The sequence below is a fragment of the Acipenser ruthenus genome, chromosome 10 (genome assembly GCF_902713425.1).
Source record: "Acipenser ruthenus chromosome 10, fAciRut3.2 maternal haplotype, whole genome shotgun sequence".
Classification (NCBI taxonomy): Eukaryota; Metazoa; Chordata; class Actinopteri; order Acipenseriformes; family Acipenseridae; genus Acipenser; species Acipenser ruthenus.
In genome coordinates this window covers 3950180-3966170 of record NC_081198.1, presented here as the reverse complement: position 1 = coordinate 3966170, position 15991 = coordinate 3950180, and the positions used below count along the sequence as shown (strand labels likewise).

At 37.2% G+C, this 15991-nt stretch overlaps 1 protein-coding gene across 2 annotated transcripts in view; it reads right to left on the bottom strand.

Moving 5' to 3' along the window:
- Positions 1-15991, bottom strand: part of LOC117404311 (cytosolic carboxypeptidase 6-like) — a 184071-nt gene that overhangs the window by 140767 nt on the left and 27313 nt on the right. The window contains exon 4 of one of the 2 annotated variants that reach the window (XM_059031542.1): positions 11907-12000. In XM_059031542.1, coding sequence (XP_058887525.1) covers positions 11907-11950 — 44 coding nt within the window. In that variant the 5' untranslated portion in view covers positions 11951-12000. Of the gene's footprint in view, positions 1-11906; positions 12764-15991 lie in introns of those variants that run through there. The other variant, XM_059031543.1, reaches the window with a different exon arrangement.

The following is a 15991-nucleotide window of genomic DNA, read 5'->3' as shown; positions in this document are numbered from 1 at the left end:
AAATACCCGTCACATTGTAGCATACACTTTAGAAGGCACCATTCATGATATGTAGCACACAGTTTTGCTTAAGTGGGCTGTTGCAAGTCAGTTTCTGTCAAGAAGGGCAAGACAGCAGCTATAACTTTGATAGAGGGGTGATGGTAAGAGTATGGCGGTCAGGTGCCTCCAAATCCATGACTTAAAAAGCAGAAGAGTTTAGATTTTTGGGGTCTAGATCAAATTCACAAATTAAACTATACTCCTTGTATTTGATGTAAGGCCTCTGTTACACTAAGAGGCATTTTCAGAGAGGAATAACATCATTTTAAATGTTTTAAACTAGCAAGAAACTAGAACAATACACAAACTGCTCCTTCCTGCACACAGCTACTTCTTACTAGTTTTATACTTTTTTTTCATTTTTTTTTTTCATTTCAGAAATGGTGTCTCTGGCTGCAGAATAGCCTTAAAACAGACAATGAAAAAGAATGCAATCAATATTACTCCTTGCAATGTGTGTATGTGGGGTGGGTCAACAAAAACAAACATTCATCAATAAACTTAAAGAAAGAAGAATTGCTAGTAAAACTGTGAAATCAATGTTTACAAAGATGAGTCTGAATGCGTGTGATGAATTCAGCTAACCTGCCCCATGAGCTTTGACCTAGGCCATTCATATTCATTACAAAACAAGTGCTTCCCAGCCGTTATAATGGGCTTGGCTGTATAAAGGTGAGGTTTATCCATTCATATCTATTAACTAGACGTTCCAATCATACACGCTTGCACTCTGCCCTTTCGAAACACAAACCCTGCCTCGCGATCCCTGATCTTTAATCTTGCTCCACAGCAGATAATAATTAAATATGAATGCTCCCCACACTCATGCACGCACGCACACACACGCTTGGATGTACAAAACTCAAAGACACACGTTTCTAAGGTAAGTTGTGTGCACTTTGGGTGGACAAAAATACCCTTTTACACTGTGGCATCACAAAACACTTTTCAAAGCAAATGCATTACTGGCAAACGTGCCAACATACTGTGCAGTCGTGATTTCCTGTTTTGTTTCTGTGCCAGTTGTGAAGGTGGTACTATGGTGTGGAGCAGAGTGGATAGATTGCGTAGTAGTTTGAGCAAATGCCTGTCTTACTATGAGTTCAGTTAGTCATGCCTGAGCGTGTTACCTTTACACAGTGGCTGGTCATACTCATAACCTGGAATTTATCAAACTGTTTTGCTGTAGGAGGCTGCATCCATACCTGCCTGGATACTTCCAGAACTCAAGTCTCATGGCTGGATTCAAACCTATGGAATTTCCTTTGCACCTTCCAGGCCCTCACAAGTGAAGTGCTTGATTGATACATTAGAATGCATACAGTGGAAATATGTAAAATATCTTTTTCAGACACATGTTGTCTGTATACATCCATTTATAATAAAAACAAAAAATTGAAATATTAATCAATTAAAATAAAAATCATAAACACATTTCATAGATTTAGCAAGAACACCAGCATTAGCAACCCCGATTTTATTCAAAAGGATTGCCATGCTCTTAGAGAAGTTTACTATAGTATTTTTGCACACCAATTTTGCAGTTTTCCCCATGGTTCCTACAATGGATTAAGCATAGCTGACCATGTTTTTTAATATGCTTTACCATACTGCTCTGGGCTTTACAATGCTTACATATGCTGCATCATGCTGTTACTAGACTTTGCTATACTTTTACTAATGATGTTTTTTTAATGTTCACAATGACAACATCCCACCTCAAGTACGGCACCTCCCACAGCACAATTCCCCTGTTATCAAACCTAACTGGGGCGTTGGTTGATATCTGACTGTGAGGTAAGAGAGTGCCGCTATACTGACCCATCAACACTATTTCATAGACTGCATATGACACAGATCTTTATACTTCACCTCTTGAGACCATTAGGAGTTCAACCCTATCTATCAATAACATTTCTATAGACTCATTTCTATAGATTGTGATTTCACAATGGGCTCCAGTTACGTCCCCTGCATTACTGTATCTGCAAATTAAACCTGCTTTAATTTCACTGATAAGAACAAAACATTCTTGTCACTCATTTACTGCTTATGTAGAGCTAGGAGCTATCTCTCTCGCTTCTTATTGGGAGGTTATTAATCTATTTGCTACATTTTCTCAAACCATTTTTCAAAGAATCTGCCATTGTTGTTCTCTCTTCTTTTTTCCCCCATGAATGCTAATGAGCTTCCCTTAACCCTAAGGAGCATTCAGATTGGAGCCAGCAGTTCTTATATTTTCTCTCTCTCCCTCTTGCAAATGCAATTCATAATAACACAATACATTGTTATAAGAATGAATTCCCCTTTTCTAGAATCTAGTCGGAGGCTAAATGAAGTGAGGTGGCATTTTTTAACATTTTTTATCTAATACATTTAATTCTATAATTGCGTTTTTTATTCCACAAAGAGACAGCACTGCTGGAATCTGGGTGCAATTAAAGGGATTTGCCAAAGTACACGGACAGAACTTATAATGCACATTTAACTATAGTGGCTTCTATTATAGTGCCATCACATTTAATTGATTTTTTTTTCTTTTTTTTTTTTTTTACATTTCTTTAGGCGCCAGCTTTCTGTAGTGCTCACATATTGCAAAATGAGTGTGTGTGTGTGTGTGTGTGTGTGTGTGTGTGTGTGTATATATATATATATATATATATATATATATTATGGATGGGTTATGCCTTCTCCTTAAGTCTCCCTGCCTAGAAGTGGCACCTACTGCATTTGTTTATACAACACTATCTTTAAAGGTTTGGTTTCCATTAAAATGTGGAACTTACCCAAAATGTTATACGCCATTTAAATACATTTAACTTCTGAACTATAACAGAGCTTAAATATGCCATTTTAAACTTTACTGCAGCAAGTTCTACTGGGAGGATGCCTATAAGAAACTCATAGAGCTAAAACTAAGATATTTACTCATCATTCATAAAAACAAAAGTTAGAAAGACAAAATGCACCAAATAAAGTTAACAAACCAGTAATAAACAACAACATACTATTAAATTAAGAGGCTTATAAGTAGTCTTAAGACGTTTCTTAAAAAGAAATGCTCAAACAATTGAGAGGAAATGGCTTTGAGAATCTAGCCCATATAAGGCCCTTGGGCTAATAATACTAAATTACCAAACTGAAACAAAAGTTCCATTTAGCAACTGAACAATCCCTTAATATTCAAGGTTTGCATCCTACAAAAAAAATCTGAAATGTGTTTTCTGGATTCTGGCTTCGGCTTCAGTCGCAGCCCTAGGATTTGGCAGCAGTTATTCCCATATTGATCGTTTTCCCGGGAACACATCACATTCTGCAAGGAAATTAAAATGGTGGCACTGGGGGGTAGCCCGCTCACCTCCGCTCTGGATTGATCGGCGTAAAAGCGATTCTGGCTTTAGGCTTGTGAGATCAGAAGATCTGAGCTGTGTGGGGACCCGCTGTGGTGAGGGGAAAATACATAATTAGACATTTCAAATTGGGGGAAAATAAATAACAAAATTGTAATTGGCACCCACACTATCCAGCCACTGTCTCCCTATAATCCCACTTAGCTGTCTAAACCCACCCTGTTCCGCAGTGCAGCCCAGCACACTGGCTCAGAAAAGAACTGGAATATTAGCTTCCTGACTCTTCTTGCACACAGGAGCTTGACGTTTTATCAATCATGTCCGCTTGGAAACAAGCTGTTAGCCTGACTTTATTGTTCAAATTAACAGAGCCAGTCTTGTCCTGTTTGCCTTTAATTAACAAGCTTTCAATTCCCCTATTAATTAGCACAAGCTATTAGCTATTTTACATCACTCTTCATTTGTAGACAATTAAAAGCCCTATTATTAAAAGCATGCCACGCGGTTAATTGTGCGACCCAATCGTCAGCGAGGTAAGCAAGGGGATTGCTGAGACTGGCATCACGAGGACTTTCGCAAAGCGAAGGGGAGGGGTGGGGTGAGTACCTCCCATTACTGTCAAGTTAATGAGCTCTCCAAGGTCCATCTTTTCCTACTCTCTGCCCAACAACCCTTAAATCCGTTCTTTCCTTGCCTCCTCAATGTGACATTCAGTTCTGTAAAATAAAAGAGCTGCGTTCCATTTTTTATGCAAATGTTGTGTAAGGTAATAAGCATACTCTGAATGGCCCATGGTCTTTAGGAGGTTGTGTAATTGCACAATGAAGTGTATGCTTATTTTTTGTATCAATATTGTTCATCAATATGGCTTTATGTCTGATTTGTACTTTGTACATGACTGTTTCATACAGCTTTTAGAGGGAGAATTTCAAGTTTCTAAAGCTGATGACATGTACTATAGGAGGTGCAGGGTAACAGTGTTAGGAGAACTGAGAATGGAGTGTTTAACAAAGCCTTTGCCACATTGAAAATGCATTGTTCTAGTGTACTCCCGCCCAACAGCTAAATACTGTCCACTTGTATAATATTCTGACAGGCATCAGAAAACTATATCCACCGTTTCCAGCTGCAGAAATCTCTCTCTCTCTCTCTCTCTCTCTCTCTCTCAAAAGGAATACAAAAAAAACTAAAAGGTCTCTCGCCCCAGCGGAGTTTAAACATTTTTCCAGCCCATCCACATTCATAGATTGAAACATTTGATTCATTTCTGAAGGCTGCTGCGTTGCTTTCAAGATCTGCCGAACGATAATACGTTCCTCCCCTGTGATTGCCGTCAACACAAACCCTGATCTAATTACTGCAAAACACAGCTCACCCACTCTTACAATTTGAAATTCCTTCCCTCCTCTCAGGTCCATTCGGGATGAATACAGGAGGGATGTTTTTATTTATTTATTTATTTCAGAATAATTCCCTTTGTAACTGATATTAGTCACTAGACTTTGCTAGTTCTGTTTATATTCTATTATTCAAGGTCGCCTGTGACGAGGAAAACTGGAGTGAAACCAAGTCAAGCAAACACACTTTAAAAAAAAAGGGGGGGGGGGGAATTAAATGATTAATTCCTTCAGACTCATTTTCTAAATTCTATTTTGTCAGTAAAGCACCAAAATGGGTTCAAATATTCTGTTTATGTGTATTCTAATTACTAATAATTAATTTAAGCATGTATGTCTGGTGCAGTAGTCATTGCTTGCAAGATTATTGACAACAACAACAACAACAACAACAACAGGCTAGTGCACTTGGAGCTTACAGGATTCACACAACAGTCACATGACTTCCCCAGCACTTCAAATAGCAATGCTTTTACTGGATGGCCTTTGACTAGCAATCCCATTATGTTGCGTTTCCAGCGTGTGTTTTACATAGCTAGTGTTACACGAAAACACTGTGATTCCTGTTATTGTGAGCTGAGCAGTTCTTAGAATTATTGCATAATAATAATAATAATAATAATAACACTAATAATAATAATAATAATAATAATAATCTTTGTCATATTAACATTGGCATTTTTTTCCATCCAAAAAATGGGAATTAATTAAAGACTGGAGTAAACACTGAAAATATAATCATAAGGTCTTATATTCCTCTAAATAGAGATATGTGTTTACTGATAGTGTAACCCACACTAATGTGGAATATAACCATATGCTGAAAAGTTGGGAGGTTACTACATTCTACAGAAACAAAATTATTCCCAGAGTTTAGAGGCTGTAAGTACAGGGGGCTGATAGCAGTGGGATGCTGCATGATTGACAGAGCAATTTCCGCTAACATGGGTTCTGATGGGGCTGGAGAGGTCTTGAAATAGAATCTCACTATTTTGTTGCATCAGTCAGTTACAGGCAGGCTTTTGCACAAAAGAGAAATTGCCCGAGTGACTCAAAGTAGTGACCCGAGTGACTTGAAAATTACATTTGTATATTTATCTCTGCTTTTTCAATAATAATAATAATAAAAAAGAGGAACTCTTATCCGTGTTGAAGGTTAGTTAATCCTAAATCTTGCCAAACTTTTTTACTTTCAGAAAATGTATCCGTTAGTCCTTTCTATTTACACTCTTACTTGCTGAGTCAACATGTTTTTATTTTCAGGAGGCTCTGCGTTCAGTGTCAAGCATAAAAATGCCAGTTTTACAAATACAATTATTGATCAAACAAAACAAACATCTTAACCACATCTAAATACTGCCAATGGTGAGATTTTTTTAAAAAATTCCCCTTATGATTTTTGATATAATTCTGAGTAGATCTAGGTTGTGTCAATATCATTTACGCTTAAATCTGACTTAACCTGGCTTTGAACTTGGGTTGAGCTCGTCTGGGGAATCCTAAGTCCTGGGACAAGACTTTCTCATACAATTTTTTGGCAAAGAAATTTGACTAGAAATCTTTCTCAATGATTTTGCCCATACAGTTTCCGTAACACTGAAAATATGAAGTTCCAAGGTGAAATGGTTTATGAGATATTAGCAGGAGCAGAAGACTGATTTGTAAATTCATACATACAAGCTCCCTCAGAGAGATACTTAATATATTCATAGAGAATTACAGTCACTGCACCACCAGCCAATAACAACTGCATCTACATGAATAACAAAGCCCAACAATAGAAGATCTCCTTTTGTCCCCCATTGAGGCTGGAATCATCCAAGTTTCTGAAACCTGGGGACACATGTACAGATGTTAATTAGCTGCACAGTTGGCTCTTTAAAAGGACTACTGACTACACACAGAGGTTGTATCAGCAACCTTCTAATGTCTCCTTAGATTACCTTGACCAGGGATTTTACAGTGGCATCTGTCAATGAGCCTCATGCTTGCTCTCTCCAGATACAGCAAAAACATAATATTAGAACGGCCCAGGATGTCACATAGTAAATTGCATTACGCACACTGATTATTTAATTGAATTAGGAAAAGATGCTTAGTAATGCTTCGCTCTATCAATCTAAGAAATGAGTAATCCCTAGGTGGCCTCTGTTGTAGAAGGTCAAGACCTTGAAGCGAGCACCAGCAGTACTGAAAGAAAACTTTCCTACAGTCTGCATAGACAGGTACAGTATGTAGACATGGACAACCTAATTCAGAAAACTCTGGAACAGCACCTTAAACAGCAGAACCATTAGCAGACCACTGCATTAAAGGCAATAAATTGGATTTGAAACAAATATAACACAGATATGGTAGCACAGTACCCCAATGGATTATGGATGTATTGGAGATGTTACATATGCACAATGCTCTGCCTTTATAATGCTGTAATCAGGAGCCAGGTGGGAGAATATACTATCTATGTTCTGTCCTGTTCCTAATATAGTAATGGGAATGCAAGTTAATTATGGGCCAAAAGGCAGCCTGTCTTACAACTGGTTCAGCTCTATAACAGGCTACATTTAAACAAGAAACATAGTATTCTACAAATAAAACAAGTACACACAAGCTCATAACACAGTTACAGCTGTTACCAGCACACACACACACTCCCTCCCTTCTAACTGCCCCAAACTAAACTACCTTTAAAGACATTTATGAATGGTTACAAATGTACAATTTCAATATATGGAACACTCATAAAATGTGTGATTAAACTCAACATTACATATCTCACCATGTCGTATCAGTACATACAGAGCTTGAACAACAAATACAAATACTGTAAACGGGGAGGTAACTTCTGAGGCTGTTTTTGATCATTAAAACATCAGAAATGTATGCAGTCATGGATATGGAAGCACCAATCAAGACTGTCAGATTCGCTGCATCGTCTATCATGACAGAACTTGCAAAAGGGAGATTTAGTTTTATATATTAAAGAATTAATGAGCGCAGCCCAATTATTGAAATCTGAATGGACAATAGGAGTCTAGGAGTCTATCATAAAAGTGTGGAGAACATTTGTGAAAATTCAAAGCAGATATCGTTCTCCATGTAGTGTGACACACGGACACTATCCTTGTATAAGGATCGAAGTTTTGAATGAGGACCCCAATTAATTGTTCAAATAATAAGAAAGCATGTACCAGATAACTTTAGTTTCAATGGAACAGCTAAACGATGAATGAACTAAAGAGTGGACACCTTTAAATGTGACACCTTAATAACCTGCATAGACACAAAACTCTTTAAAGACAATTAATTAAATAAATGGAAATTCAGTAAATAGCCCATTCAAGACATAGCCAACCTAACTCACAAATCAATGGCTTGAAACAATCCTAACGTTGCACACCATTGTTTGGGGGGAGGGATTATATCCCCTGAGCCACACTGGGCCCCACACTTCGAATCCCTCTGGTTTAATAACAGTCAAAACCTACTAAGTGGAAGTCACTGCATGTGATTTGCCTGATGTAATTTCGATTGTGAATGTCAAAATACACTACCAGTAAAATAATGATGTCAACCCCAATGCCAGCTTTCCATTTATCACATGGCGTAACCTGGTTGCTGTAATTCAGTGTAAATATTGTACTCTATCTCCTCTAATTACTCTACCCTGCAGGCTCAAAATGGATCCCTGTACTTGGCAACATCTTCTAATCTGATTGCTGCCTGTCAGATGGGAACATTATATAGCCACCAGTATCAAACGGGATATGAAAAAGGGGAATAACATTCACACTGTGGATAGAGACATGGTTTTCAACTTTGAAGCTAAAAGCAAGTTCAGCTGATAAATAAACCACCAAAAGTCAAATCAAATAAAATGTTAATTTGTTTTAAATTGTAGTTGTGTTATAAATACACATACTGGCCTTTTTATTAGGACCCAAACTTAGTATTTTGCTGAAAGCCTGGAGTCAGCCTGGCTTAAATACAAGATGCCTGAAAGTGTCTTCCAGAATCGTAGCTCATTACAACAGGATTATGGCCAGACTGGGTCATTGATGTCTAGTTGACTCAGTTTTATCTCAGAATTCTGAATGGAGTGTTTTGAAATTAATGATGGTAGGCAAAATATTGCAATCACAAATTGTGGCAACATTTTTCCCCACAGATTTTCAATTAGGTTGTTATCCAAAGATTGTGCTAGCCAAGGAACAAGACTGAAGTCTGTCTATTAGTTCTATGCAGAGTGCTAAGTCACTTGGCTCAGATGGGTTCCCCATAGAGTTCTTTAAAAAGAAGTTGTTTCAAACTGTCTCCACTTCTGAATTATATGTTTTCAGACTGTCTGGCATGTGCAACTCTGCCTCCAACGCTAAGTGAAGCCTGTATAACTAAAACGAACAAATACCTCTGTGCTGTGGTTCATATGGCACTGCCCAGTCCCTGACCACCTTCCGGAGCGTCCTCAAGACTCACCTCTTCAGACAGCACCTGTAGAACTCCTCTTTTTTCCCTCTGGACACTTATCACTCTTCCTTAAATGCGCTTTACTTGCTCTTATCTGCCCCCTATTTTACTGCATTTAATCCTGTACTTTAGAGTACTGTAATCTGTCACAAGTGTTATTTATTCTGTAGTATGTTGTATTTAATTATATCCTGATGTAACTATCACAGACACTGTTATCTGCTCCGTTATTGAATCGTATTTTGTCATATACTTGTACTTGCTAGAACGAAAGTCATTGTATTTTTATCTTGCTCTTAATTGTATTATTACTTGTACTGTGATTCTTGAAATGTATTTTTGTTTACGACTGTAAGTCGTCCTGGATAAGGGCGTCTGCTATGAAAGAAATAATAATAATAATAATAATATCGTCCCATTTCCCTCCTAAATGCGGACGTCAAGATCCTTGCCAAGGCCTTCGTCCGTTACCTGAAGACTGAAGTTTGTCCCATATGCCTCAAACTAAACGTGAACAACTATGGATTGCATTATTACCTTGAAATGTGCCTTGCCTTTCAGGGTAGATGTTTAGCATTGTTAGATTGTTAGCTTATTAGAAAACAGGAAGAATTGGATTGCATAACGATTGCCAGGGCTCAATGGTATTTCTATTTCTGTTGCTAAACCAGCATCCTTCGGTTAATGTTTAAGATATAGCACAGTGGTTACTATGAATTATGCTTCATATTACAATTATCAGCCATTCTTAAGATGCTTTACCATCTTAATATGGTTAAACTGCAAGCTATACATGGAAGTACAGTACATGTCCTCTTGTGTTCTCAAATTCTTGCAAGTAAGTATCTTAAACAGTAGGCATAAAACTGAAAATGCATGTATGTCAAAGACCTTAACAGAAACTTCAAAAGCGTTTCACTCAGTTTCAAAATGTAGTTTAGCAGATGGCTTCAATTGTTTTAGGGCGCTCTGAATAATTTGTGAGAAGAAATCATTTGTTACAATACAATGAAATGCGCACGTTCTTCCGACTGAAGACTTGATTGCAAGGGTTTAAATCATTTCAAATGTGGCTTTTTTGAAGAAAAAAACAAAAACAAACAGAACCAGCAGATAAAATTCAAATTAAAACATATTCATAGTAAAACATAACTAAAGTAAATCAATTCACGTTTGGCTTGCATTGGCCCAGACTTTCTTTGCACACTTCAAAACTAGTGCTTGGTCTATGAGCCTGGGAAGGACAGGAACCATTTATAAGAGAAGTGGTAACGCTCCACTCTCTTTAGATGTCGTCGCCCTGTCAGAGTAAGCTGAATCCTTTTGTTCACAGCGATGCGCACAAAGTGAATGTGGCAGGGGAGCATGCCTGTGTTTGATTAGCGATCCTGGAGCATTTGATGACAGCCAGTGACATTTGTAGGTAGAAGTGCGCTCCACTGGAACTCTTTGCTTCAAAAAAGTTATAGGCTCATTTCAATGCAAGATATTGCAAAGCAAAGGCCCCTTTCCTTTGAAAACAGGGTCAGGATGCGCTGTTACAGCAACATCTAAGCACAGGCACCAAAATCAAAGCTACAGCTTCTGATCTGATTTTTCTACATTTTTTTTTAATTTGATTTAAAATGACTTTTTTTTTTACTGCTGTTGATTAGCGCTGAAGCGAAATTAAATCCCTTTTCAACAAAATTGACTTCTGATATATTGAGAACACTGAAAAAAAAGTAGGTTTATTTCCACGTACACTTAACCAGCCCTAAAAGCTGGCCTTTTTTTTTTTTTTTTTAATGAAATTAGGTGATTTTACATTCTGTGTTTTGATTATTTGCTGCAACATTATAATGAGTTTAAATAATTAATATCTATGCAAATACAGTCTTCAAAAAAAAAGAAAAAAGATAAATAATGCCAAAATAATTCCCTCATTCAATAATAAGTGCAAGGATCCACGAAATATGTAATTAGAAATATATAAAAATGCAGAGAATTTGTGGATTACAGGTTTCCAAAATCTCTACGAATAATACTTGCAGTTGGATTATTTGGAAGGAAACAGTAATTACCAATTTTACATTTACACACAAAGAAAAAAGGCAGCGAAGAACGATTCCTGGCAGTGTAATCACAGGAGGGATTTATTCCCTTCAACAGCTAAGGCAACCCGGGGTCTGTATCATAAAAAAACACACCAAACTGATCCTCCATTTCATATAGCCCCGTGTATGACATTTTCATCACAGAACACTGTATTATACAACGATTATTTATTTTTAATAATAGTAATATACAGTTATTGGGCTATTTTTTGTGTATTCTACTCCGATACCTGCTGAGTGCAACCTGAGGGCCCAAGGAATGGCAAAAGATGTTGTGATACACGTGAAAAATAATCGAAAGATTTAATTCTACCCTGTGTAATTGTCCCAGTGTGAGAAATAAGACCACAATATCTGACAAACGTCCTTGTAAACAACCACAGGGCCTATATATCTGCAATCCCACAGTCATCAATTTAACTACAGAACCTTGTACACAAGCTGGCAAGAACAGTTAAGGAGTACAGTGTCCAGGCAGGAGTATGTGGAATAACTTTAAGAAGTCACTCAAATCAGACTGCAAAGTAGCTATGGAATGGAACGTTTCTCCCTACCATGTTGGTCGACTGGTTGATTTCACCACTGGAGACATCCCCATCTCTGTAGAGGCTCTTGGTCTTGCTGAAGTTCACAATGTTAAATATAACCCTCGGAGAAAGAAGAACACAGCAGATGTCAGTAATGAGATTTAGAACCTCTTCAACACACACGTCCCCCTGACCCAGAGCCATACTGGATGTTTGTGTCTGGCTTAAATAACGGAGACCCGTTCGTTGACATTTATTTTTGAAGTAAATAAACATATTGAAGTAATGCATGAAGTCACAAGAAGGTCAGATAAAAAAAAAAAAATTAAAAAATGTTATCTTTCACCTTTTTATATTTTTTAAGAATGCTGCTTAAATTAACAAACCAACACAGTCATGCGTGCTTAATATCACATGCTGTTTTTGTCATCCTTCACTTATTATGACCAATAACCTAACCAGAATATAATGGGAGACAAGCTCCTGGTAATATCTCTGTGTTAATGGTCACACTCCAGTAATATCACTCATATTTATATATCATATGGTTATGCTGTATGGTAGCCGAGTACAGCATAATATCAATTTGTAGGCGTACAGCTCTCTTATGTTTTTAATTACAGTACATGTACTGCAAAGTGGATTGTACTGATTGAAAATAACTTTTATCAATGAACACTATTGTAATCAATTCAATAGAACTACTAGTATAGTTCCATAACAGAACAGACATAATTGTTGCCTCAGCACCGTGTTTTAATGCATATTTCACCAGGTTGTTGCTCCACTGATAAAGTCAACTCTGCTCATTGTCACAATTGTGGCTCAGTCTCTTTGACGTGATATTAAAAGGGTTTGACTGGAAATCGATGAATACACTACTGTAATGCAAAAAATATATATATTATTCTCATCAGTGCAGTTTAAAAAAAAGAAAAAGCCACACATGCACACACACACACACATACTGTACATCTATCATCTGTACATTCAATTTGAGCGAATAATAAATGATCTAACAAGACAAGATGGTGGACTAAAGTGTAATGTGCTGAGAAAAATCCTATTAATCCCCCCAATGTGAAAAGAGGGATTGTGGCAGCCTGGTTTGGACCCAGGTAAAATGACATTAAACTGATGTTAAGACTGGCAGCAGGCTCCTGTAGTCAGCAGATAAGGTCATCGCTGTTGGTATTTCAATTACTCTTTACTGCCCTGGACATCTGTTGCCAACCTAGTTTCAGCTTTTCCTCAGGCAAAACACATCCTCTCTCTATCTCTATTCTGTTTAGATGCTCAAAATGTCTTTTTTAGTTGTTAGGATTCATGCATTTAATCTATGTGTTAAGTCATAGGACACTAAATTGCTATTCAGTCCAACTGGAAGCTCTGTGGTTAAAACTATAATGTCAATGTCTTCATCAATTTTCAGATAAAACTATAAGAAAGAAAATCAAGTAGACAAACATTTCAGTTAATGCCTTTATCTTGGTTATGTGTACAGTTTAAGTAACACTGTGTCTACCTAAAATGTTTCAGGGTGAAATTAAAATGAAGTAATATTTTGTACCAACAAATATACAGCAAATCCTGTAAGATGTTTGCGTTAAAGCTGCCAGCTCCCAGAACATAATTCATCATCTGCATACTGAATTATTCAATTGTTAAGCCTACTGTACACTGTGTCATAATGGAGATCTTGTTGATAGTCCAGTTGTTTCCATCCCTAAACATATTTGTTCATTCCAGACCACTGGACCAGGTCCGTTAATTTCTGTGTGATTGTTGGTGTGTTTTCAAGCAGCACAACTAAAAATGACTGGTAGAATAATGTAATATATATATATATATATATATATATATATATATATATATATATATATATATATATATATATATATATATATATATATATATATATATATTCAGCACTCAAAATATTTATGTTGTCTATCTTTCATGATCTCTTTATAATAGATAACTTAGATATCTGAAAGGTATATGATTCAAATTCAAACAAACAAAAATACTTCCCATGCCATTAAGTATCTATCAATACCTCCACTGTTTGTTTTCAAACACACGCTCCCATGAGAAATCTCTGCAAGCCATATCGAAACACAGGGCAGCTGGCATTTGAGCAAAATGCTATTATTATATAAAAATAGAGTGCTAAACTGCAGTGTACACTGAAACAGAAAAGGAAAATGCTTTAAAAAAAACATTATATTATATATATATATATATATATATATATATATATATATATATATATATATATATATATATATATATATATATATATATATATATATATATACTCTTTCCCTGGGTTTGACAGAGCCATGGAGTGGTTGGTATAGGGACCCCCTGCAAGCTAGTTCATCAGCAACACCCAGGGCCTTGTTACAGAGACAGGAAGATGGTGTACTGGAAGATGCTGTACTGGAAGATACTGTACAGGAAGGCCAGGGGTGTAATCAGACATGACTGCAGTGTTGAATGAGTTCAGTACATTTTCAGCCGAAATGACATGTCTTTCTGCAGAAATGACATGCCTACACAGTCACACACACACACACACACGCATGCACGCACGCACGCACGCACACACACATCACACACACGCACGCACGCACACGCACACACACACACACACACAACCACACACAGACATGTATATGCACACTGTCACGCTACTTATTGGGTCGTACTGGGCCCTACACGATATTCTATATTTCTATACTGTATGAAAGAGTTAAGAAAATTTTCAACAGAAACAGTACATTGTATTTACTAGAATATAAAACTACCCTCCAAGTGTTTTACTCCAGTCTGAAACTGATTATTTTTTTACGTTACAAAACTTTTTGTATTTTTTTTTCTTTATACACAGTACAACTATATTGAGCTGTTGAGGCAAGGCAATAAATCACACAAAATGCACAGTATAATTCAAATAGGGACATACTCCTAGAGCATATTAGTATGCTGGTAAGTGCATTGCAGTCCTATGAATACCTCCCACAGTGCAATAAGATCCATAGCTGATAAGCTTGCTTGTGACGGCTTATCATCCAACTGATGAACAGTACACACCATGTGAGAGAAACTTTAGAAACTGCACCAACTAAAACTGGAAGTTTTTACTGCATTTATTGTACATGGTGACATGAATAAAAACGTGTAGAAGACCACTGCTTTCAAGAGCACTATGACTGAGAAGCACGTGGGTAGCCTCCTTATACAGAAACAATAACTATGTCAGGTTTGTGAGAGTTGTGTGCAACTATTCAGGAACAAATTAAGAGAAAGCAGAAGGATCTGACTGACTTCACATGGGCCATGACAGCGGATGCCTGGGATACTAGTTCCTCCTGCATTCACCAACCTGTCTATCAAGACTGCTTGATGTTCCTGGAATGGCAGTGTTTGTAGAAAACCACTAGCAGAAAGCACAAGTCAACACAACTGGAGATAAGACCAAGTAGGTCATGACGGATCAAATCTGCTGACAGGTGTAACACATTGTGACAAGCCACATATGTACTACAGTGGCAAAAAACATGACAAGACACACCTGTTTCCACAATGACTCGGTAGTCAAATTTTTGGACAGTAAGTGTATTATACAGTAATTCGATTGTACCACGCTGAAGAAACCCAAGCAGTACCATTAACCTCAGCGTTACCAGCCATGGTAACACAATGCATTTGAAACACACATTGCACAGCAGTAGCAGACTGGTACTGATATGCTAACATGGTACTGCATGGTTCTAGTTTGCATGACATTCATGACATTGCAATACCATTGGCCTAACGCAGTGGTTCCCAACCTGTGGTCCATGAGTAAACTCCAGGTGGTCTGTAAACAACTCCCAAAATTTGGTTAAGCAGTTCTTGCATAAACTCATTTCTACACAATCTCAAAGCCGCCATTAACTAAAACAGCTTTTTATCTGAAACAAATACTAACTAAATAACTGTTACACATTATGAAGGGGAACATTTGTCTTGTCAAAATTACATACTTCTTTTTTTAGCCAGTAATAGTATTCACGGAACTCTTTCTAATCTGTGCTCCAATTCTACTGTACTGCTTTCACTGT